The sequence below is a fragment of the Corvus cornix genome, chromosome 7 (genome assembly GCF_000738735.6).
Source record: "Corvus cornix cornix isolate S_Up_H32 chromosome 7, ASM73873v5, whole genome shotgun sequence".
Taxonomy (NCBI): Eukaryota; Metazoa; Chordata; class Aves; order Passeriformes; family Corvidae; genus Corvus; species Corvus cornix.
In genome coordinates this window covers 20,777,396-20,803,480 of record NC_046337.1, presented here as the reverse complement: position 1 = coordinate 20,803,480, position 26,085 = coordinate 20,777,396, and the positions used below count along the sequence as shown (strand labels likewise).

General features: G+C 38.0%; 2 protein-coding genes across 6 annotated transcripts in view; one reads left to right on the top strand and one right to left on the bottom strand.

Moving 5' to 3' along the window:
* The window catches only part of LOC104693872 (neurabin-1-like), a 42,662-nt gene extending 30,631 nt beyond the window's left edge, over positions 1-12,031 (top strand). For 2 of the 5 annotated variants that reach the window (XM_039555442.1, XM_039555443.1), the window contains exons 17-19: positions 3,247-3,363; positions 8,971-9,159; positions 10,504-10,849. In XM_039555442.1, the coding sequence (XP_039411376.1) occupies positions 3,247-3,363; positions 8,971-9,159; positions 10,504-10,671 (474 nt within the window). In that variant the 3' untranslated portion in view covers positions 10,672-10,849. Of the gene's footprint in view, positions 1-3,246; positions 3,364-8,970; positions 9,160-10,503 lie in introns of all 5 variants that reach the window. The other 3 variants (XR_005602388.1, XM_039555441.1, XM_039555444.1) reach the window with 3 other exon arrangements.
* An 865-nt stretch (positions 12,032-12,896) lies between these two features.
* PDK1 (pyruvate dehydrogenase kinase 1) lies at positions 12,897-25,611 on the bottom strand. Its single transcript, XM_039555447.1, has 11 exons — positions 25,373-25,611; positions 22,098-22,239; positions 20,561-20,632; positions 19,869-20,053; positions 19,481-19,570; positions 19,111-19,188; positions 18,408-18,484; positions 17,620-17,718; positions 16,561-16,671; positions 15,298-15,411; positions 12,897-15,168 (listed from the first exon to the last, which is right to left on the bottom strand). The coding sequence occupies exons 1-11, from the start codon at positions 25,503-25,505 to the stop codon at positions 15,028-15,030; spliced, it is 1,242 nt and encodes a 413-aa protein (XP_039411381.1). The 5' UTR covers positions 25,506-25,611; the 3' UTR covers positions 12,897-15,027.
* Positions 25,612-26,085: the final 474 nt, after the last annotated feature.

Sequence of the window (26,085 nt, the reverse complement as noted above, 5' to 3'; positions counted from 1 at the left end):
TATGCAAGTCTCCAGCTCTATTCCTGCTTTGTAAAATGGTAGAAAGCTGATCCCATTGAAGAATAGATTCTCATACATTCATTAATCATAAAATCATAGTTTTCCTCTCCAAAGCCAGGCTGTTTTCACTTAGCAGTGTTTGGGGTCTTTTGTAAAGACAGTAATGTGACAGTGGCTGCTCCTTCAAATGAATGGCTAATTGTTGCTCATCTGAACTTAGAGTTGATAATTACATTTGCACAGTAACAAGGCTTTGGCTTGTTTTGCTATGAAATGACATTAAAACTGACGAAGAAATGTGCTTGACCACAGCAGTGAGTCTTGTTACTAAAACAATTTAAAAGCAAGGGACAAAGTCATCTTCCCAGAATTCAAGGAAAGAATACTCCTTTTTGTTGATATTAACTCAAAATTTATAAATAAAGCAATATATAATAAGTATAGCAATAGCATTCATTCATTTTATGTCTGTAGTATCCCATATGATCATGTGACAGCAGTTCTTAAACAGGAGGTGAAAGCAGAAACCCTAAAATAAGAACTTTGTCATGTAAAAAAATCTCTGTGGAACTGAGTCTTTTGCATTGTGTATAATTTCTATAGTTGTGTTTTAGCATTGACGATGTAAGGAATATAATTCTGTTATTACCTGGTTTCTGTTGCAAAATTCGCCTCTTAAAGTTACTGCATTTAGAAGGTTTTTGTTTTCTTAAAATGATTCTGAAGTTAGCTTTAAGTTTAAAGTTTGACAAAGTAGTGAGTCAAACTTTTGGATCCTTGTGAAAACGAGAAACACAGGAACTAAAATCTTGTGTGCTTGCAGACAGTTCTTAAATTAGTCACTTGACATAAATCTGTCCCATTTCCTGATACAATACACACACATACATACTGTTTATACTGATTGTTTTTCCAGAATACTATTTAGCTTCTGTAATCTGGTATGCAGTGTTTCATTTTCAATGCAAGGAAGAGCAGTGTGGTATAAACTATATTCTATTACCTTAAATGATAGGAAGCTTACCTCTAAAACCTCTTCTATCCAAATTCTATGCTAGTCAAGAGTCAAAAATCTTCTTTGCAACTGGCTCTTAAATGCTTAAAAGGAAGTTACTCCCATAAACTGAATAGGAGCAAGGGGGAGGAGAAAACATTACAACTGGTGCTCAGATGCTTAACTTTTGGCTATGTTTTTTCTAAGATTTTTGCTTGAATTTTATTGTCTTTCTCTTTTGTTTTGTTTGTCTGAATTGTTCTTGATTTTCTCTGTAAAGGTAGAAAGAGTGAACTGAGGGCAGCTAAAAGAAAAGCTCCTATATAGATTTTCAGTTTGGGTTGAAGTTAATTTGAGAATAGGTTGATAGACAAAGTATTCTGTTGTTTCTGGTAATAATTTTTACATCTAAAAGACTGAAGAAGATCCTAAAATTTAATGTAATTAATAAAATCTACATGGTAAATAGAACACCATTTTTCAGTCAAGAAAGGTACTACACAGAGGCAGCAGGAAAACTCAGGTTGTGGTTTGGGGGTTTTCTGTTTGTTGAGTTGTAGTGGTGATGTCTTTTTTCTTGAGCTTTGGTGTAGTGTTTTTAAGGCTGAAAATGTGTATCAGTAATTTAGAGTATAAGGGAGTGCACTTAAAAAATCAAACAGAATCCAGAAAACTGAGAGTTCAGGTTAAATTGAAATCAGAACACAAATACAGAAGTGCTAAATGAAGATAACTGCAAAAATGTAGTTCTCTTACAGAAGCATATCTTACTGAAGAAAAATATCTTTAAGATCTGTTTAATTTAGGATCTCAGGTTGTTTATGCACATAGGGATGTGGTATGGCATCCTTACAAAGTGTAATTAGTTGATTAGAGACTTAGAGAACATTAGAGAAAATACTGATAAATAATTGCTTACTGTTTGTAGGCAGCAAAGAGTAGTGCTGAGAAAAAAATTTTAAAATGGCAAAAGTAGGAGGCATGTTTTTGGCAGAATTATTTTTCACTCACTAAAGAAAAATATTTTCAAGGTCACAATCTGAGTTGGAAATGAAGGGAATCAAATTAGAAAATGTTCTGGAAAAAACATATATTTATATTCTTTAGGAGGGTTTTTTTACCAAACCTGCTGTGAAGTTTTCACATCAGGTTTTTTCAGTCTTCAGTTTGAGTCCGAGGCTGCTCAGGTACAACCTACATGAGGTTGTACAGGTACTGGCTGCTGGATAAGATTCAGCCTGGGTCCTGCTGCTTTTAGATGCTAAGCCAGGCATACAGATCCAAAAGCTTTCTTGAAACACAGACTAGGTGTAATAACTGAATGTAAACAGAAGTAATGTGAAGATTTTACATTCTTTCAATATGATAGTCATGTGAATAGTATATTAGTCATGTTTCTAACCTGAATTTTACTTTGTTACTTTTCTAAGAAAATTAATCTTCAACTAGATCACGTTGCTCAGAGCTATGTTCAAACTGAGACCCTGAATGTTTCCAGGGATGGGGTGTCCACCATCTCTCTGGGCAACCTGTGCCAGTGTTTTACCTCCCTAATTGAAGGTGTTAAATGAATTGCAATACAATACAGTATCTTAAATCAAAATTTAAAGGTTTGGGAGAGCTTGTCCTTGGGCAAGCTTTGTATTTTCCATGAATGAACTTATTTAAACTACTTATTTTACTGTTGACTGCAGTGGTTTAACAGTGGGCAGCTGAGAAGTCTAAAGCTAATTCTCGTTTTCACAGCTGTGAAACTGTGGGGGTGCTTCTGTGCCATGGAAATCTTAATGAACATAAACAATTAGGACTGATTTTTATCTTGCCAACAGAACACCACCTTCTGAAACACGTTCATAGTGTTTGTGGAGATTTCAGTTCAATACAAATTCATCATGAATAAGTCCAAGAAATGCCTTTTAAATTGCTTCTCCTGTAGTGTGGTATGCCTGCTGAAAAAGTAACTGATGCATTTCCTTGTGTATTTTAACACCATTTCAGGTTATGACCGATTCTCTGCACAAGTTGCTCTTATTGGGGATATTGCTTTAATTTTGTTACTGTGTTTCTGAATTCAGAAGTTTAACAAAAACAAGTCAGATGCTTGATGCAGTTAGTACATTTCATGTGTGTTCTAAAGGTAACTGAGTCATACTATTTTTTTTAAACCAAAAATCAAAATTACTAGAATGTCACCTAATGACCTGCTTTTCCAAGAAGTGAGTTAATAAAACATTATTTCCACTTGTTTGCAGAGTAGAATTGTCATAGATGATACATACCATAGCAAGCCAAGTTGTGAACTTTCAGGGTTAGTGACAGAACCAAATCTGTCAGGTCGTTCACACACTTTAACCTTCTCTTCAAATGAGGTGAGTTTCAAAGTGTGTATATGTGTGTTGTTGATGTTGTTGTTCACACTACAGCATGTTTAATAGAAACAGATGTGTGTGATGTGAAACTAGATGGCTGTTCCATATTTGAATGTTGAAGAGCACTGTAAAGAAGCTGTTAATAAACTAAGGACATGCATTAGTGAATGGCACATCAGCCTGTGTGTTCTGATCCTAGTTATATCATAAAAATCAGAATGAACTCTCTGATCAGATTGCAGTTTTTAATTTCAAATATAATGGTTCCACTAATTTAAAGCAATTTCCTGGATGAATGAAAACTGCAACATTTTTGACCTTGCCTTCATGTCTGTGCAGGTTTGTTTTACGACAAAATTTTGTCTCAATAAAAAAAGAAAAAGGAAAGGAAAAAAAGTCGGAATATGGTGGTTCTGATATATAGGTAGAAATTAGATACCTGAAAGTGTGTTCATTCCCCTGGAGAACTAATTCCTTTGGCTACGGCGGAAACCTAAAGTCCCCACTTCAGTAGCATTCTGAAATACTGTCTCATTTGGTGTTTGACCGATGGACATCTTTATAAATTAAATCCTTTCGTTTAGAAAAACTCATTAAAAACTGAACATAGTTTTATGATGTAATTTGAATTAGAGGGCAGACTGGTGGTTTGTGAATGTGACGGGATTTTTATTAGCTGTTTTAAGTCAGTCTTTGGTGAAAATCCAAAAATATCCCAGTAATATGTAAAAGTCAGAGTAGTCACAAACAGTGTTGTAAATTCACTAACGGTAAAATCTGAGGTGTCAAATATCATATAACTAGTTTACAGATTGTAGTATAAATTAAGTTTTTGCAGATTTTTATTGGAGATAACAGTCTTAGATCTAATGAAAACCAGAGGAAGTCTAGTTAATAATCTATCTTTGCAAGTACTCCCTGCAGTTTTTTGAATGGTTCAAGAATGGAATATGTGTTTCTAAAACTTTCAAGCAGTATAAATAGTAATATTTAATTAAAGACGTCTACTTGAATATTATTCTTTGATCAGTATTACAAACTTTCAGTAAACTTTGGATTCTAAAACTCAAATGAAAGCTGCCTATTACTAATTGTCCATGTGTAAAGTGATGATTTAAGCCTCTTTTTGTTATAGATCAGTCTAATTCCAGGGTTCTGTCTAGTTCATATGTTGCTTATTGTCCCAGTTTTGCATGAGCAGTGAAAGCTGTTTGTACCTTTTCAGTAAATAAATTGAGTACCAAGGGTCTGCTCTGAGGAAAACAAGGAATAAACTCTGAACTGTTTTCTCTTTTGGAAAGCAGTACGCATGAAGAAAAATACGTATTTCTGGGTTTGGGGGGTTTTTTAAGTTTGTCATCTAGGTCTAGGAAAAAATAAGTAATCAATCTTACAGCAGTTTGGGGTATTTCGAATCACAGAATAAATGTGCTTGGAAAAGACCTTGGAGATCATTAATCCAATCTGTGACCCAACACCACCTTGTCAATTAGACCATGGTACTGAGTGCCACCTTCAGTCTTTCCCTAAACACCTCACCTGGTTTTCAGCTAAACCAGGGATTGTGACTCCACCACCTCCCTGGGCAGTCCATTCCAATGTTTAATCACCCTTTCTGTGAAGAAATTCTTCCTGATGACCAACCCGAATCTTGCCTGGTCAGCTGAAGATTATGTCCTCTTGTCACTGGTTACCTGTGAGAAGAGGCTGACCACCACCCAGCTACACCCTCCTTCCAGGGAGTTGTAGAGAGCAATAAAGTCCCCCCGAGCCTCCTCTTCTCCAGGCTAAACACCCCCAGCTCCCTCAGCTGCTCCTCACAGGACTTGTGCTCCACACCCTTCACCAGCTTCCTTGCCCTTCTCTGGACACAGTCCAGCACCTCAACATCCCTCCTGAACTGAGGGGCCCACAACTGGACACAGCACTCAAGGGGTGACCTCACTGGTGCTGAGTACAGGGGGACAGTCATTGTCCTGGCCCTGCTGGCCACACTATTCCTGATACAGACCAGGATGCCACTGGCCTTCTTGCTGTCTGGGCACACACTGGCTTGTGTTCAGCTGCTGTTGACCTGCACCACCAGGTCCTTTCCCACTGGGCCACTTTCCAGCCACTCTGCCCCCAGCCTGTAGCACTGCATGGGGCTGTTGTGGCCAACATGCAGGATCCAGCACTTGGTTATGTTGAACCTTGTGCTGTTGGGCTGGCTCACTGATCCAGCCTGTCCAGGTCCCTCTGCAGGGCTTTTCTACCCTCCAACAGATCGACATTCCAGCCTAACTTGGTGTCATATATTAATTTCCTGCGGGTACGCTCAAACCCCTCATTCAAATCACTATTGAAGACATTGAACAGGATCATTAACTTAAGCTCTTAATGAGTATAATTTCTACCTGATGGTTGTTGTCCGAATGGGCTCGTAAGTATGCAGCAGGGGTTGTGCTAGCCAGTGTAACTCCTGCTTTCGGAGGAGTGGGCTATTGCATGCTGCCTTATAAATCCTGGAATTGTTAGGAAACTGGAGATGGAAGCACCTCTTAGAGATCTAGATGGGGCAGCATGGAGGAGTCTGCCTATTTGCTGGGCAGGTGCTCACAAGCAGTTTGGGGACGTGACTGCCTGGTGAGAGTTCAGTTGTTAGCAGCCAGCTAGTTACAGCAGAAGCACTTCACTCACAGATGGTTAGCAAGCTAGCGGGGTAATCCTTCTAATGTTGTTAATATGTTAAATGGTGTGGTATTTTCTTGGGCTCTCTATTTCTACCTCCAGAGCCTCTGCTTGCTTTCTGAATCACATGTGTTTTTATGCTGGAGCACATGGCTTTCTCATGCTTCCATACCTTAGGAGTAGCTTTAGTTCTGCTTTCTGAATTTGCAGCTGATCTCTTGTGTATGTAGTGGCTGTTTTGGGAACTCTTAACTTAGATGTACAAACAGCTTGGCATGTTCCTTCTGCCTCTGAATGGACATTTGAGAAAAAAATTATGTAGAGGTATTATTTAATGACCAATAGGCCTTACTCAAAAGTTCGTTCTCCATCATCTCCTTCCACAGTTTTCACTTTCCTGTATTCTGAAAAATAGAGATGTGCTTTTCCCTTGTGTAGTAGCAAAAATTCAGATTATACAGTATTAAATATCTCTGAGGAGATGATGTCTGTGTGTTTTAATACAGATTCGGGTCTTGATACAACTCTGGTTTTAGGGTTCTGTCTTTACCAATATGAAGTAGAAGGAGTTTGGTAGCAACTGATGATGCTGAAACCCTAAGTTGCCAGTCATAGAGCCTGGAGGACTCCTCCATAGTGTAGTCTGTTAGCTGCTCTACTCTGTTCTGCTTGGGCAAACTGGTTCAGAGAGCCCCCCCCCCCCAAGATTCTGTCAAGGGACCGCAATTCTCTTGACAAAATGAAAGACTCTGAGTCTTTTTTTTTTTTTTTTTTCCTTCAAGTACTTAGACTGTAATTACAGAAGTGAAGTTTTTGCATGGCTTGGACAGATTCAGTAAATCTAGAGTGAGTTCCAACTGGAATAAAACACTTTACACATTTTTTTCATGTAAAGAGGATATATAGATATACACACAGCCCCCAAATGATAGAAGTACATAGATATATTAAAAAATATGTATGCATCAGCATATATTTTAGTATTTCTTGTGGCTGATAGACCACAGCTGAGATACAGGTCCAACTTAAAATGCAAAGTAGTTCTCATTTTTTATGTATTATTCATGAACACTTGCTAGTATGACACAAAGTTACCAATATATTTTTTGTATTGCAATATCAGGTTGGGGAGTTCTTTTATCTAAAATTATTAAAAATAAAATGTGCATTTTAAAATTCCCTTGGTAATTTATCCAACTAATCTCTGTACAAAGCATCTCAAGCTTGATAGCTTGGATGGAAGACTTGGTGCTCCAGTTGTCTTGATACAGATGCTGTATAGAGCACTACAAGCCAAATCTCTTCTAGAGCCCTTTCCTGTTACTTTATGCAAATTGCTATTTTTCTTTTGCACATCAGAAAGGCAGATGTGTTCGCACTTGTTGTATCTACATAAGCATTTTAATTTGGATAAGGAGTTTGTTTTTGAAATAAATATTCTGATTGTTCCCACTTGCCTTACTTTGATTTATCTTGGAAATCAAATCAGATGTGCTCCAACAGTGGTCCTGCTACGTTCCGCTGCTAGTGGCCATTGAGTCTTTCTGATCAGACTAGAGCTATTTGGAAGTGAACATCCTTTGAAATGCTTGTAGTGTGTATTTTAGGACCTCAGCACAAACTGTTCAGCTCTACAAACTCGTTCGTATTTATCTGCATTGCCTCCTAATGTAACCACTGTCTTTTGTTTCACAGACCGGGGAAAGCAAAACCATTTTGAATTACATGTAGTCCTTCACTACACTGGAAATTTGAAAATTTTGTTTCCCCTCATACATGTCTTCCATATTGCTTGCTCAGATCCAGTGTGTTGTATGATCATATCATGTGACAGGTCTACATCTCACTATCTTTGACTTGCAATCACCACAATTATTTTGTTACATCAATCAACTCTCCCAAATATTTCATCAAATAAGCTGGATTTTGTGAAATCCCTTTGGCTGGCAGTTGTAGTTTTTCACCTGCAACTTAACAGGGTCATGTCTCAAATCCATGACTAGAAAGATGCTTATTTCCATGTTTTTTGTTTATAAATGAGTGTAAGGCTCGCTGGAAAAGGGGAGCATATTTTCTATTTGCAAATATCTTTGATGAGTAGTGGAAGGTGGCCAGTGGAGCAGTCTGCAATTTTAATGCATTCTGTACTCAGTCATGAGCTAGTGAGAGGTGATTCTGGATAGAAAAACTTCAGTTAACTGATGTTACTGATTCAAGTACCACACTTGAATTTCTTCTCTACAGACATTGAGCTCTGTTGTGTAGCTTTTCTTTTGTGATAGAGTAATTGTGCTTCAGGACAAACAGCAGCACCTTTTCCCTTCAGAAGCAAAATGAAATTGAAGCAGGGTACTTAAAAAAGCTCTGTGAGCTGGCAAAGTGTATTTTCAGTGGAAGTCTACAAGCTGCTATGTTTCTGAAATGGTCATCTTCTATTTGGGCAGACCTCTTGAAGTGTTGATGTAATAGCATTAGTTGAAAGAATGAACAGTCCTCTCTTTTACAAATGTACAAAATGTAGTAAAACTACCTAGAACGCTCAGCAGATTTACTGGCTACTAGAATTGCTTTTATTCTGGATTTCCATCACAACGATAATCAGTCATAGGGGTTGAAGTGCTTGATGATTCTTCATGCTGTGTAAGGTACCATCTAACATTAACATAGAGCTGTCTTAACCAACTAACTGAGGGAGTATGTTCATTGTTTGGATAGGTCCAATTTACCTTTTATGTTCTCTGTTTCTGACTTAGTTTTTGTTGAATGTTGTAGTGTCTTCTTTACAGTAAACTAGGCAAACTGATTTCAAGAACTTAAGTCCTTTTGGAGTAGAGCATGTTTAAAAATGCACTTTGTTAATCAAACTCAACTGGCAACTGGAATTCAACATACAGTCAAGTAAAATATTGCTGATTGTGACTTTTCTCAATTGGTTAGGCATTGGATGATGAATTTACAACAACAGGAAAGCAAAATCAATGGCACAGTAGGCCTATTTCTGAATGGACCACCCAGCAAGTATGCCACTGGTTAATGGGAATGAACATGGAGCAGTATATTACAGAGTTCACAGCTATGAACGTAGATGGACAGCAGTTAATGCAGCTCGACAGTGAGAAGTTAAAGGTATGTGAATATCCTGGGACAGATTTGTAACTGTACAGGTTTCACTGCTGATTCAGACGTATTTTTAACTTACAGTTTCCTGGTTTTGTGGCTTTTAAGGGATAGTTATTTGTTCTTTTTATTTATTTATTTTGAGTTACTTGCTTTTGAAATACTTGGAGACTGTATAGTTAGATAGTAATTAGTAATTGACTGTAGAATTAAAGACAGGCTGTTTATAGACATAAAAATAACAAATATTGCTTCCTTGTTTGTATCTTGAGGAAATGAAAGTAAGCATAATTATCCAAGGGGTCTTGATACATCTGTCACCTAATCTCAACAGAAGGTCGTATCAAACAAAGCAAGTTCTGGCCAATTCAAATAGAATTGCAGGATCCAGTTTTAGAAGTCTGTTTCTTCCAGATTTCTTCTTCAAATGGAAAGGCTAAAATCCTATCTGGTGACCTTTTAAATGTTTCAGGCTTTTACTCCTGCTGAAAATAGGTATTCTGAATCTTTTGAGCCTTTTCTTGCCATTTTATATTTGGAAGGCTGCACTGTATATGTATTCCTTATAGTGCTGGTAAATTCCTGCAGTTTTCTTTGCTTGTTAGATTATCACACTGCATTTTGGACAGGCAAGAGGTTCATTGGTCTATTCTGGCATAAGGCAAATTATTATTAAGGATCAGTAGTAGAATTTGAGGGGTTTAGGTGGGGAAAAGGTGTCTAACTTCAGTCTCCAAAATATGCCTGAATTGCAACACTAAATGTCCTGTGTTTTATAAAATATCATGGGCGCAGAGGAAATACAAGTGACTGTCTCCAGTTGTGGAACCTTGAATGTTGATGCCTAAAGCTCAATGTGCACCTGATGCTGTTGAGGGTGAGACAGTGCGAGCACAATCAGGCACTTGGAATCGGGCACTGCCACCTGCCGATCGCAAGTTGAAGTGTACTGTCCACTTCCTGACTCACTTCTTAATTATACATTTTAAAATCCTTAAAATTAAGGAGTAGTTACTGAATAAAAACTCCTCATGTATAAAAAGAGCTAGAAAAATATCTGGAGACTACTACTTTTATTTTCTGGAAATGCACAGGGGTTTACATGTTTGTAAAATGCAACACGAAACTGTTATTTCACGACTGAAGAGTTGGCCGTGGTTTCCTTACCTACGTTGTTACCCAGATGATTATTTACAATGCTTTTGAGGCCCTAAGTCCTTATTTTTCAAATAAGCAGACAATCTTGCAGAAAAGTGAATAACACTTTCTTGCATTGCTAATGCACAAGCACTGTTGACAGTGCTGTTGGAAAAAATTACTGATGAGATTTTGTTTTGTTTTCCCCCTCTAAAGGCTTTGGGAGTTTCCAGTCAAAATGACCGATCAACAATAAAGAAAAAAATTAAGGATATTAGAAAAACACAGGAAAAACTGGAAAAGCAAAAGGAAAAGGTTCAAAAGAAGGAGAAGGAAGTTCGCAAGACTGGCAGAGTGGTGGCCACTCTTGAATCAAGCTGCTAAAATGACCATTCTGTTTTAGTGCAGACTTGCCTAATCTTGAGGAAGTTCAGCAGATTTGTATATAATTGTACAATTGAGGGAGGAGGGAAAGTGCAACAGTTCAACGTGGTAGGTGGTTTTCTACTTTTAAATTGTGGTCCCTCCCCATTACAGCCCAATAAAATGAAATAATACTTTATTTTTATGTCTAGTTGACTCTGCCTGTACTAATAGAAAATAATTTCACTTTCTGCCTTAAGTAACCTTTCTGCTTCTAAGGTGTCATATGCCCTTTTCATTGAAATTGATGTTTGTGAAAAGTAGAATGCTGTATTAAAAATCATTCCAGTATTAGTCAACTAGCATTTGATAGAGTTGAATCTGATAGAGGGACAATAGAAAAATCCTGCCAACAAATTCAGTCTGTGACAGTCTGTTTATCTGTTGCCACTAAAGATGTATAGTAAAAATTAAGTTTAAGAAAATGGTAATGTCAAATTAATTTAAAAAGAAAGCATGTATTTCAAATTTATGGATTATTTTGTTTTAATTCTTGTACTTCTGGGACTTCATTTAAAGTTCTCTTTAGTAGCACATTGTTTTTGAATTCTATGTGTTGCAATTTACTGAGAAAATGACAAGAAAAACTAAGTAGTTTTCACAAACTACACATCCTAAGCATATTAGGTTTTCTGTACACTACCGGTATGGTGTTGGGACAAGGTTTAAGCCTATAAATAAGATCCTTTTTAACCTATTTTTCCTAAATGATACATAGTTTTATAGATTTATGCTATGAATAAGATCCATTTGCAATACATGTATTTCTCTTTTCTACATGCTACAAGATTTTTTGCGGACCAAATTTATATATTTTCTAATTTTAAACAATACTGTTTTTCAAACCTAAAATACTGAGGGAAGAATTGTAGGAAAAATTATCACTGACGCACTGGGTTTCTGCCTTGTATTTAAACGTTCAGTTGTAGACTACAGATTATTTCTCTTTAAAGGAGGATTTGATTCTTGAAATAGCTTAGAACATGACTTGGTGTTTCGTATATTTACATACTATTTTCTAGAGACACTACAAGAGCACTTCCTTAAATTAGATTATTCCAGAAGCATAGACGAGATTAAATATCAGTTCCACCCTAGAATGGACTAGAACAAAACGTACATAGTTTGTTTATGTGGACCAAGTTCTCCTTTAAATCTATGGACTGTCTCATTTTAATTAAATGAATGAACTTCACTGTTGGTGTTTCACATTTATTATTTTTTTGTATAAATGTCTTAAGAATTTCAGCAGAAGGACTGTGTGGAAATGCTTCTGCACACTCGGCATTTCCAAAATAAAGTTTGAAAATATTGGTAATAACTACTTTTTTTAAGAGGTTATATTTCAGTTTTATGCATTCTTTGGTCAAGATTTAACTTATGTACTTTGTTTGCAGTAGCTTTGAGTTGTGTGCCAAACTTACAGACCTTGAACCAAAGATGAATGCTGCCCTACTGATGAAAGAGAAAGGAATTACAAGTATGGAATCATCAAATGCTCAAGATCACCCACATAAAACCACCCTTTAATTAATTCAGTCAATAAAGTTGAGTGCTTTCACAGCTAGAACACAGTATATTGATAGAGCCCCATATAACCTTTTCCCTTTAAGCCTACTCCTGGACCCTGTGAAGAGTTTTCTCATGAAGCAGACTAGTGGAAATAATGGTTTCAGAGGTTTCCCTGTGTGCAGAGCTGTTGTAGGTGAGGAGGGGCCATAGCAGGGATGATAAACTCCCCTGGCACCTGAGCATGAGAACATTGATTATTACAGCCCATAGCATTTAACATCTGTCAGATGTTCAACAAGAAGGCTGGCTGCACGGAACGAGCTCAGTTCCAAGCTACACAATCACCCAACAGAGTTTAATTTTTACAATAGTTTTAATGAATAAATGCAGTGATTTTTTCAAAAAATTAACACAAACCAAGATTATTTCTACAGTACAAGATTGAGCTAATGTGCATACAAAACTATTAATCTCAGCATTTTGATAGTATACTACTTTTCTGTAGTGATTCACTTCAACTTAACCAGTGTGCTAGCAATGCCTTCAGTATAGTAATGAAAATACTAAACACAAAAGTTGTCTTCTGCACTTCTATTGAAACCAAAAGTTATCAAAGACCAAATTTTTAACTAGGATTAAATATTGTAAATCAAAACACTACGCATTTGTGTTTTCACCACAAGCATTCAGGGTGCAGGTGAAGAGACAGATACAAATATAATTATACAGCATGTTGTTTTAATAATCAGAATTCAATTGGTAGTTAGCCGAGAACATGAAAGAGACTTTATTTCAGTAATATCTAAAATACTTAACAGACTTTGTAGAAAACAAACTGTTAGCTTCCCTTCAGAAATACTGCTTGTGGTTGTCCGATGTTACTAAAATCAGTTAGTTAAAAGATTTAAAGCCTAGAATATAGCTTCAGACCTGAGTTTTTAAAAGCCCTTGCTATAACTTTCAGTTTTAGTTTACCAAAAGCAATAGCTGCAAGTGTCCCAACATTTGTACAGGCCCCATTTTACACTATATGGCATTCCTCATATCCTCTTACAGGGCCAAAGAAGAGAACAGCTCTCAGTTCCCCTCACTTTTAGGCCTGCAGATGGAAAGCTGTGCCAGTTACCACCTCGCATCCTTGTAAGGAAGAAAAATAGGGGCCTCAACATGCCCACAAGCTTGAGTAGGTAACCCTGCTGTTCTGGTGCCAATTAAGCTACAGCAATCCTCCCTCAGCTTGTCAGTTTAACTGTGTATACAGTCCACTCTGTAATGCACTTCTGTTAAAGTTACCTACATTAGCTTAACCAGGGTATAAAACCATTTCATTGTTTTGCGGAACTTGGCTAGGGAGATTGCAGGTGATAAGTCTTGAATCAGGCTCAGCTACAACTAGAGTAGCATGACTTCAATCTCCAACATCCCATCTATCCCCTTCACTTGTGGTATCTCACTTTCTGTTCTGTGCAGAGACAGTAAACTAGCAAAAGCCAGGCTTATTGTTTCTGAGGGATTATGCATGTCTGCTGCAGAACAAAAACCACAGAGCTACACACAGTTTAATTAACTGAGAAGAGGATTAGTTCTCAATGGCTTTAATTGCATCACTCCTAAAATTTTCAGGAATGACAGGGATCAAGGTGCAACACAGATGTGTATGATTTGAACAAAGCTGGTACAGTAGGCATTAAGTTGAATTCTTTATTAAAAGGACTTCTTATCTGAAATGTAATATTCATTCCCATCTCTTATCTTCCCCTGTGTGTTTTGACAGTTTGTCTTTGACTGATTAATATGTTCTGGTTATCATGTTACTACAAAAATGAGGCCAGAAGCATCTCACAAATGCAAAGGTATTTTCAAAAACCGTTAATTCCACTTACTCTTAGTTACTCTGAGAAGGTAGTTTATACTGTCAAAGTAATAGCGATGCCCTTATTACAAACAAATTTTTAAAATCTGTTTATTAAAATAGTTTCCATTTACAGCTGTACCTGCCATACCCAAGTCTGAGATCTTATAAAGGCTAGAATGTTGATACTACGTTTTGGTATGACCTACAGAAATACAGGCAAATGCAGGACAACATTACTGTACACAAGCCAATGCTATTTTTTAAATCACAATGATTAGGGCAAGATAAGTTTTTCACATCTATCATATATTCACAGTCAACCAAAGAAATACAACCAATGTCACATACCTGAGATACATTATACCAGTAGTAGCTGTTAAAAATGCTTTTTAAAATTCTTTATCCCTACAGAGATGTGTGATTTCTACAGCTGAAAAAACCCCCTTGTTGTAGGCAATGTATGTAGGCAACATACCTAACTTCACAAAATTAAGCTTCAGCATGCTTACAAGGGTATAGCAATGAGCTCAATACTTCTTACACGAGCTTTTCATTAATCTGTAGTATTGTATAAATGAAAAATGTTCCAGTGAGATTTTTCAATATTTTTTCTAATAAAACTGTTTTGTAATTATATTAATTAATACCACATGTGACAGACATTGCCTTGATCCCTACAGAAACCAAAATATTGCTCCTTTGACATAGCTCTGAAAGCAGTCATAAATAGAAACAAATTAAGTATGACCTCACTTTTTAAGTGCAGGTTTGGGAGTTTTGGTGGCTGTTGGTTTTTTAATTTCAGAAAAGCCTAATTACTCTAAACTTTCTGTTACACCACTTAAAATTACTCTCACATATCAAAAGTGGCTCAACATCTTGGTATAAATCAGGTCTTTTAAATTCCCTTTACAGACAAACCTACTTCTTACGAACTGCTGAGGAAAAAGCTACATACTGCGAAAAGTGGTCATGTCCTTTGGCTCACTGCTTGGCACACACCAATCATCGGCTTCATGGTTTGCTTTATAATGTTTCCAGGCTGCTTTGTTGTATACAGGGAGTCTTTCAATTGATTCTGTTGATAAGGCCTGTAAGGAGAAAAGGCTGTAGCTGATGATTCTTTTTAATTGAAGTTATTGTAACAGAACAGAGAGTTCCATTAGCAGTTCAGATTAGAGCTGCTGATAAACGTAAAATGATAGAGTGTTAGATCATACCTTGATGTAAATAACTGCATCTGTACCATAGCCTTCTAAGGAATACAGTTTCAGGTCTCCTTGGAAGTACTGTGCATACAGACGTGATATGGGTAAGCCATAACCAAATCCAGCCTGATAGGAGAAAAAGTGTATTTCCATTAATTGCATCAATCAGTGGCATTTTCTGTTTTAATAGGTAAAATAGACAAACTAAGCACGATGTTTGACAGTAACAGAAGTTCAGATGTTAACTATTATGCCCTCCCCCAAGCTATTATATACCCCAAAACCACAAGAATGCATGGATGATTGTGATTATGCGAAAACTGTTTCATTCATTTGTCAGACAGGGCTGGTAGATAACACTGCTTGTATTATGGTAGCTTTTTGAAGAGATGCCATTAGAGGAAACTCTGCTGTGTCTGTGTCACACCTCATGGAGCTACTAATCATAAGTACTCGGTGTTCTTAAGTCAGATACATTTCATCATCAGAACATATAAAAAAGGTTCAAGACACAATGTCTATGAATTTGCAGCTTATACTAAAATTCTACCAAGCCCTGACTGCAGTAGCAGGATGTAGCCCTGAAGTGTTAAGCATGATTTTTTGTTTAAATACTAAATTTAGAGGTAATCTCTCAATGACCGTACACAATACTTCTCTGTAAAGATCTAGTGTTTAGTGAGTTGCAGAGTCATCTACATGCAGAACTACATATTTTTTTAAATGATGCAATGTGGGAGAATAAATACAGGAAAGCTGTACAGAGATTCTAATTTCTGAGAGCTTAGGCTTTATTTCTTGTGCATTTATTACGTTCACATGAGACCAAAGTAGATTCTTCATATGCCCTGTCACATCTGTGTACCTTCATCCTTGCTGGGGGATGGTACAACTGACTACACAATACAAATGAACTATGGCCTTGATCCAAAGTCATTGCTATAATTATTCCTCCTTTCATTCAGTGGCTACAAAAATAATTCAGAATCCTGCTCTCACTACAGTACGTGCAGCATAGCTAAGTGTTCTGCTTGAGGTGGCTGATCTTTAGATTTAGTAGAGAAAAAGAGAATCTTGAACAAATTTAAATAATCTTTAGTATTTTATGCCATTTTCCAGTTATTCTTTGAAAAATGCTTGAATTGCTTGAATTAAGTAATATTTAAATATTATTCAGTGTAATATCTATAAAATTGGAATTTCATAGGTTTCGCTGTATGGTTTTTGTGACAATTAGACATATCCATGATGCCAGGGTATAAAAGATTTGCATACCAAAGGTGTAGCTCGTGATGTCTCAACACGAGGACGTGGTGCTGTTGAATACATGTAGTTGAACAGTCTGTCGATTTTCCTCATAGGAACACCACCACCACGATCACTCATCTGGAACAAGAAGGAGCATTTAGCTTTATATCCCTGAATACATTTTTTATAAAAGACAGCTTCTCTCAAACAATAAGCCAGAGAACTTTCAGGTAAAACATTATTTGAAGCTGTCCCTACTAAGTTACAGGTTCGCTTTAATTCTCATCTCCAACAATGACCATAGAGAGATGAATCCTTCCCTTTCATTCCTTATCCAAACCATTAAATAACATACTACCATAAGAAGCATTCATAATCTCTTGGAGGCAAGGAAATTCTACTTGAATTGTGCATTGCTTTTATCTTGGTCATAACACACTTTTGTCTGAAGTCACTATCTGTACCTTTTAGCAAATGCTGTGTATTTTATCCTTATTCTTCAAGAATATATACTTAAACTGTCATTTAAGTATAATTTACTAAAAGAAACCTGTTACTGAGGGAGTAAGTCAAAGGAGTTGTTTTACTACAGTTTAGCTGGACCTATGAAAAACCCAGTGCTTACAGTTGGTCTTTGAAATCCAGCACGGATGTTGTACAGAAAAAGAAGAAACTGCAAACTGTACTTCAGGAGGTTTGTTTTGTGTGGAATATACAGTATATATTTTGCTTTCTTCAGTTGTTTCACACCTGTATAGCTGTGTCATTGTCACTTACAAAATGCTAATATTACAATTGTATAAAGATGCTACTTAGTTTGTAGTCATGGTTGCTTCTAAGCTAGGGAAGACACGAGCAAGTACAGGATGCTATTGCAGAACCCTCAGTGTGACTGCAGCCTGTTCATTACTTTCCTGCTGAGGCTGTATGTGAAATTCCGTAATGGTCTTTTTACTTACAAACATCATCACATACAATCTATTAATGGAACCCTATCAGCAGCTCAAGTTACTAATATGCTGCTCACAACAGGAAAAAAAACCCTAACCAAAGTAACCTTCAAAATAATAAAAAAAAAGTGAGTACCTTCACAGTTAAATCCTCATTTCCCAAGGTGATGTGTACATGAATTGCAGGATAAATGCATTGATCAGCATGATGTTCCATGGTGGCTCTCATTGCATTCTGTAATTTTCAAGTACAACTTAAATCCTATTTATCCTGTAATATACTTTGTATATTATCTTAAAACATCAATTTAGTAGTTATTTTTATCTTGTATTTAAGAATCACAACAAGTGCATATTGGTTTAGAATGGGTTTTTTAATATTTCTGGCTTATTCAGTATCAGCATATATATAGTTTATTAGAATACAGAGACTTCAAATACTTAATTTTTTTAAAGGAAACGTGAACAGTTTAATGTACAGAAGTTTTGTTCTAGAATTTTTATAATGCACATAGTACATGCAATATGACACAAAGTCCAAGAAAAGTCTAGGACTGAACTGCTTGAGGAAAGCTCCTTAGGTAGGACCTGTTAAACATTTTACCAGATTTGAAGATACACAATTTTTGGGACATCTTATTCTCACTTGCTTTATTAACTAATGTCTTCATATGTTTTAATATTTAAGCTGTCTATTCAGAAGGTATTCAGTGGCTAGGTAGAAGAGATGCATCTTCCAAAGCTGTTCATTTTGTATGCAATTACTGTTTAGTGTAGCTGTGTTCCTGCAGTCAAATGGCAAGAAGTCTGCACTTGCAAAAACATGCTATTATCTAGAATTGGTTCAAAAAGTCAAAGCAATACAATCTCAGTAAACAAAGATGTATTGAAAGAACTGTGTAATTAATGGTTAAGTGCACAGACCTTGAAAAGTTCAAAAACCATGTGATAGAGATGTGATGGCACGTACACCACTTGCATGGGCTGTCCTGGTGATTTAGCTGGAGAGAAGAGAGTCTAAATAACTAAATAGCAAATGAGGTATCTTTTATTCATTCCCACAATAATTCAAAATGTGAATTTGTATTGTTGAATTTAAAAAAGGAAAATGTGAACAGAAATCATTTGAAAAGTTGTATGTTAATCAAAAGTCTTAATCAAGATTTTCAAATGTTGCTTGGTGCTTTAGAAATTAATCTTAAAACCCACTATGGCATCACTGATTAGGGCATATCATAGTTGCTTTCTAATAACCTCCTCATAGGTATCATGAAGATGGAATGGAATGTCTTGTATAAATCTTTAACGTGTTGCAAGAAATGCAAAGAGGGTGAGATGCAGTAATGTCAGGTAAAGACACATTAAATCTTTAGGGAGGGAAGGAGCCTGCTAAAATTTGTTATATCAACAGCTGTAGTATCAAAAACTTCTATTCCTGTCAGTTTTCTGATTAAAGGGAGGAATGGGGAAAGCATTCTGCCAGATTTAAAAAAACCCCAACCTATTTATTACAGTAGATACAGAGAAGACATGAACTATATGAAAAGCAGGAGAACATTTTACCACTAGCTCCTCTAGAAGAAGCCATCATGATGTTCAAGACCATGCCTTGTCCATATTCACCTACCATTCAACTCTTCGAGGATAAGTTCTGGAGAGCTCATGTAATACAAATCACAAAGTCTCTTGGCATTTTCATAGCCATCTATAATAATAAACACAGGAAGTTACATTTCCCCCCTCTCACTTTTTTTTTCTCCTTTAGAGTCTGCCAAAAAAAGCAAACATTAGAAGTACTGTGCGCTGTCAGGGAGATGTGTATTTTCTCACAAAAACTGGGTTTATAGGAAAAAGAAACAAAATTGTATTAACACTTTAAATAAAACTTCTGCTCCAGGTAGGAAACAACAGTATAGGAATATCAGGATGTGTATTTGCTCTTAGTATAGACATTCATGTAAGTTTTCAGGATTCTTGTTCTTATCATCTGAATTTACCTCTAATAACTTCAACAACATTGCAGTTAGGATCGATGCTTCCAATATGTTTTGGATGAGCTGGATTAATTTTCCCACCAAACAGTAAAGCTGCCAAAAAAGAAAACATTATTTAATATCCAGTATAATTTTATAATTTTAGTTTGTCTCTTCAGTTCTGCTAAATAAAAAATTCACAGGCAATCTATAATTTCAGTCCTCACCACACTTGAAAGCCTACTATTAATAAATATTTTAGGAATTGTACTAAGAATGAGGTATAAATGGAAAGGCAAATAGTATCCTCCTAAGTGGCACTTTAGTACATATTAAGCACTTAAACATTAAAGGAAAATACAGCTGACATGGTACAGGTATCATTTCCCCTCCATTCAACACTGGCACTTACAGTGTTGATTAAGGAGCATTCTGATTGAAATGCGGCTCATGTAGAAGCGGTCTAAAAAATACTGCACATTCTGTGAGGTCACTGGATCAATGCCAAAGCTTTCCTTGTATTCTATTACTCCTTGAGCCATCGTAGGAATTACATCATTGTGTCGATTCCGGATTTTTATCACAGTATCTGTAAAACTAAAAGGAATACATTGTTAGTATTTCACTTTTGAGGGAATTTAATACTCTAGCAAACAGAGTGCCTGTCTACAAAAATGAAGACTTCCATACAAAAATATCACACTTCTGCCGACTGCAGTAAGAAGGCAGGTCAGTCCTTACAGCATATTTCAGGTGACTAGCATTGAAACAACCAGTAATCAATTATTTTGACTATTTATAAAATTTTTATTTATTTATTATCTTGGTTACTGCCAAGAGAAAGAGAAAACCATACCAGCTGTTTCCATGCAGAACAACCCATGCCTGTCAAATGGCACGGTCAGCCAACACTGACCAGAGCATTCTACAGAATGACATTATGCTGAAGTGCTTCATTTCCTGTTTTAATGTACCCTCCTTTTAGGGACAGAGGATGACTGCTGTAAAGATTTGAGATAGGAAATTTTTTTGAAGCTATTGTTTTCTTGCCAGTTCTTCCATACAATATTAACAAGATACTAACGTGTGACAGCAAAGCCTTACCTGTGAACCGCCCCTGAATCTTCTGAGCTTTTGTCCTTAAAGTCAAGAATCTCCTGAAGACTTTGGACGTACCTTTCAATGAAACAAACAGGATAAAAACCAATTCTAATACGCCTCCCCAGATCTCTGGTTAGCAATTTGTGGTCTTCCAATGTTGCATGTTATCAAATCATTCTACCTGTCTCCCCTGTGAATTTTGTTAAGATTCCTTTGACTCTATTTATGATGTTTTCTTCCAAAATTTCCAGAGCAATGAATTCCACAATTCAATTAGAATACACAAAATATCATCTTTGTGTTTTAAACCCAGTAGGTGATCACTTATTTGTAGCCTCAGTGAGTTCCTGTTATTAGAAGAGTCTTTCCATTTGTTCACAACTTAAGTATTTCTGCCATCCCTTTCCTTAGATACTTACTTTCCAAGCTGAAGAATTCTATCTGGTTTCTCCTCACGTAGAAATTGTTCCAACCCTCTGATTATCCCTCTTGGTCTTTTCTGTTCAGGATGGAACTGCATGTAATTCAGGGGAATAATGGGCTAACACAATGCTACAATTATATTCCTCCCCATTTGTTATTTAGGTCCTAACACTATTTTCCTTCTTGCCATCAACTGACAAATCCAGAAAAATATTCCCAGCAGCATCAAAATTTCTCTTTCCATTGTAAGCAAGCAAGCACACAGGGAGGGAAGGTTATTCCCTGTGTTCTACTTTGCCCAAATGGAATTAATTTCCCATTCATTTGATCAGTGTCATCTAGTATCCTAAGAATGTAAGCATTTGTGTTTCATTAAGACCCTTCATCTTCACTGATAGCTCTTTTCATATTCAGTCATCTAGTCAATCCCACTTATTGGAAGATTTTGTGTTCTCTTAACTTTAAAAGCCTTTACAGAAATCCTTGTGCCTTTGAGATTGCCAAAGAGATTGCAGTTGCCAAGCAATCTCTTTGTTTAGCTTTCATCTTAAAAAAAGTTTATGCCTAAGTTCCTTACTTGAAAGCAAATTTTATTTTTCAAATAATGTCTTTTTTACTTTAATACCTTCATGTTCTCTCTGTTGTTTAATGTTTTTGCTTTGGGAGCTTCCTGTTTTTCTTTCTTCATATTTTCTATACCTTTACTCTCAGTCTGCAATAACCTGTCTTGTAAATGGTGTCTACTATATTTTGCAAACATTTTGTGCCTTAGTCTGCTTCTGTTGTTTCTTCAACTAGCTTCTTCACTTTCAGGTAAGTTCCCTATTAAACATTGTTCTGGTGGATTTTTGTTTAAAAAAAAAAAACTGTATCCTCATACACGAGTGTGTGCAATACTTAATTCTTAATGTGAGTTCTCTAATTGCTCCTAAAGGTTATTTCCCACATCTGTAAATTTAGTTTCTGATGACATTGGTGTATTTAATATCTCAGTATAAATAAGTGATGTTCACGTAACAAGCCTGTGAATGTTCTTTCAGTAGAAGAGAGTCAGTTCCTCCAACCTGTGTATATGCAGAAGGTCACCCTTCAAGGAATGGAATGTCACTGTTCTTACCAGCTCTGCACCAGCTGAACTGAAGGCGTTCTTAGGAGGTTGTCTGGAAGCAAGCTTATTTCCTTCATTATGTTTGCCAATCTCACAGGCAACTCTTGCCGCAGAAACATAAATGAAGTCTTTTCACAAGCATTTTCAGATCCTAAGACCAATATGACATCAGAATTAAGTCAACGCTTATGGTAGAGAACTACACAAGCTCGCTCTTTTTTGCACAACAGGCCTATGCCTTGGTTTCAAAGCTGACTCAGCCAGGCTGGTAAGCCAGTGTTTCTTTCATGGCAGCAGCCCACTTGTGTTTCAAAATTTATTGCATACTGAAATCTACCCCTGGCAGTAATGAGAATCTTCAATATATAAAGAGAAACTAATGCAACAGTTGCAGACCCATACTATACAACTTTAAATATGGCGTGTCTCCATGTGTATTGTTCATTTTATTTGCAGCAAACATTGACTCTAACAGCACTGATCAAACAGTATGTCATTCTGAGCATGTCAGAGAAGCAAATGAGGCCAGCGCAGGAAACTATTTATGAAGTATCATAGTTCCATACACCCTGCTTTTGATTACTGATCGTAGTGAATTGCCATAACTCATCCTCAGACACTTTCAGAAAATAAATCCAGTAATATTGATCTCATTTTCAACTAAATCTGTTGTGGTTTAAATTCAGTCTTACAGGAACAGAAATCAGATTAATGAATTCACATGAATAGTGAGAAAGAAAGCAAAGTAGGACAGCTACTCTGCTTAGCCATTAGGATACTAATACATCTAAATTTTTACCTTTTTAAGAGCTAGAAGTGAAAATACTGCCTCTGACCTGTCCTTTTGTAAGAGCAAGTGTCATCTGTGGGGGTGGCAATTAAATGTGGTTATTAAAATCAAGACCTACGTTTACTCCCACGAAGCTTGTCTTCCTAGGCGAGAAAGAAGGCTGCAGCGTGGGGAAGAGACTAAGAAATGCTGTACTTCATTCTCAGCCAGACTTCTTTCTAGACTTCAAGACTGTCACTTAAACAGCATCTGAACTTCCTAACCTGCCCATCTGCTGCAGTGAAGTACATACTTCAGGTCTAGTGTTTCACAACAGGTATCTCCTAAAAGTTACTCCTCAGTTCACTCCTTCCATTTGGCAAGGGGAAGTTCGGGAAGAAGATTAAAAGAAGGGCTGAGGACGGAAAAAAGGAAGCTGGGAGTGCCTTAAACATGAAAAATCTTCACCAAATTGAAATAGAGCAGTTTACTTTAAAGCATGCGGACTCAGACACATTATAAACTACACCAGTGAAAGAATGTCAGTCAATAAAAAAGTGAATAATTTACAAGAAACTCCTCCGCAATGGCACACACCAGCATTATGCGTTGTCTACATATGACCTCTGCCTAGAAACCTTTCATTCTTCTCCCTAGTCAGATTGCATTTCGGGCATGACTGTTACTGGCCTTTCTCTTTTCTTGGGTAAAATTCTAAGAACAGATGAGATCAGAGGTATTAGAATGTAAATATAATCTTTAAAAGCCTAGCACACACAGCAAATTACATTCCACGAAATAGTTTTTGTACCTGAAGGCCTTAGCTTTGCAATCCTGGGTCAAATATGAAAGGCAGTATAGGGCAGACAAATTGAACAGGCAAACGACTCTCTTTCCCTGTGCAGCTACAGTCTGTATCTAGGCAAAAAATGGGTATGACTCCTACAGAAGATACTGTGGTCTTATAACCCAAGACCAGACCTAAACTGGCTTATAGAATATTTCTTTTTTTTAAGTTAGCTTTACCAGATTTTATTATTTCCTCTTTGACTGCTCTCACTCTAGCAAAAGGAGCAAAAAAAAAAAAATCCGTCAGATTATAATGGCTACAGAATGTCTTACACACAAATACTGTCTCTGTCTTGCACTCTTTTTTTTATTTCTGTTACTAGCTTTTACTCTCTGGGATTAAATCCTTAAGCAAAAGACAGGAAAAAATATTTTAAAGTTTCCAAGATTATTTTTACCTTATGTTCAGGTATTGCTAAGAGCAAAGAAGTAGCCTATCTTTTGACACAAGGAAATAGTGTGCCTTGAAAATAAACACAGATTTTACAGTAACCATTATGTTATCTGTAGCGGTAAAATAATACAGGTCAAATCAAACTCTGAATTGCAAGATTCTTTGCTTAGAAGTATGGTAACAACAGAACACATGGTGGGGTTCCTGTAGGAATCTGGAGTTTTAAATGTCAGATACATTTCATTGCCACAAGTGAAACATTGAATAGATGGATGAAGTGACAGAAGATAATTATGAGAAAGTCTTCTTTGTAAGTCTTCCTGCTTATACAAAGTTAGGGGCCCTAGGATTAATTCTCTCTTAGGTTTTACTTACAAAACTATAAAAAGCCATGAAACTATCAACTAGTTATATATATAACACTTATGTAAACATGTATGCACAACAAAGCACCTCGGGTACAGAAACAGAACATATTACAGAATGGCTCCAACCTCAGGCTTTGAAAAGGTTTCTCAGTGTGACTTATACAACCTTTCTCTATGTGGTCTTTGCTTTGAAGCAGAATAGAACAATTCCTGTGATCCCTTTTGTTTTCAAGCTGACAGTCAAACCTGGAAGCATTAGGAGTGGTTTTGGCACAGAGCATAAGACTGAGTATCCTGTTACTGATTTACTCATTTTCAAGACTAGATTCCAAATCCTCCAGGATGGCTCTTGGTGTCTGCATCCTGTTCCTTCTCTCACGCACCTTCTAAAACAGCAGCATTTGGGTAGGATGTTTCTGTAGGGCACAGACAGGCGACTGAGAAGTGATGACTGGTTCAGCTCCTCAGTGCCAGCTGAGGCTAAATGTTTCACGTGTTTGGAAAATGCCTTTAGAAGGCCTCATGCTGCTTTGCAAAAGGCTTAACCAGTCTCACCTGTCTGAGTCACTGCTCTAACGCTACCAGTTGTCACAGCTGTTCCCACTCTCTCCCCAGCACTGCCAGTTCTGCAGGAAAACAAACACCCAACTACCCTGGTGGTGCCAAAACCTAGAGTTTTCAGCTAAATTTCAACCTTGTCATAGTTGCAGTCTCCGGGAGTGAGCCAACTAGGCTCCCTTGCCCCAGAAGGAAGCAGAGCCCTTTTCTGCCAAAAAGCACAGCATTAAAAGAGATAAGCAACAGCCAGGCAGCGCTGACGGGGTGAGGGGTCGCGGCTGTCCCGCTCCTCACAAGCACCTGTGGAGGAGGGGCAGCGGTCGAGGGCGGCTCGGCGGGGACTCACCGAAGTCCAGAAACTGCTTCATGGAGAGCGGCGAGGGGGAGAAGCGTGAGTAGAAGTCCACCTGCTGCGGGATGCTGCCCGGGGAGGCGCTGCCCGGGGCGGCGCCGCGCAGAAGGGCGCGCAGCAGCCTCATGGTGCAACTCCGTCCCCTCAGCTCAGCCCGACCCGGCCGCCATTTCCCGCCGCGCCGCGGCCCCGGCCCCTGCCCCTGCCCAGGCCGCGGCCGCCTCCGCCGCGCCGCCGGGAGGCGGTGCCCGAGGGGGCGGTGGGTGTCTCCTCCTGGCCCAGCCCCGTAGCGGCGCGGGGCGGAGGAGAGGGTGGCTCTGAGGGAGCGGGTCGGGGGTGCTCGGAGCCGCCTGGCAGCGCCTGAGGCGGCCGCTCGGCTGCTCCCAGCGCCTTGACGGCCCACCAGGAGAAGGCGACGCTGGCTTCGTGGAGGAGCCCGGCCACAGACACGTACGCGGCGTTACTGGGGCCGGTGTCGCCTACTGCCCGGCGAAGGGCTGCGGGTGCGCACTGACCGACGGGTGGGGAGCCGTGAGGGGGCCGGAGGAGCTGTGGGTGCGGGGACCGGGACCGCAGGGGCTGCCGCGAGGCCGAGAGATGCCTGTGCTCCAGCGGCGCTCGCCTGGCATTGGGGTGCCCGAGGCCTCGGCCGTGCGGGCTCAGCGCACCCGGAGCTCCCCCTCGCCGCGGGCTGGGGCCGGACCGGG

Bases quoted from the DNA above. Each gene is read 5' to 3' on its own strand.
- PDK1 (XM_039555447.1), bottom strand. From the start codon at position 25,505: ATGAGGCTGCTGCGCGCCCTTCTGCGCGGCGCCGCCCCGGGCAGCGCC. The intron at 22,240-25,372 runs GTGAGTCCCCGC...TATTGGTCTTAG, and splicing joins GAAGCAGTTTCTGGACTTCG to GATCTGAAAATGCTTGTGAA. The intron at 15,169-15,297 runs GTATGATCTAAC...TTCTCCTTACAG, and splicing joins ATGCAGTTATTTACATCAAG to GCCTTATCAACAGAATCAAT.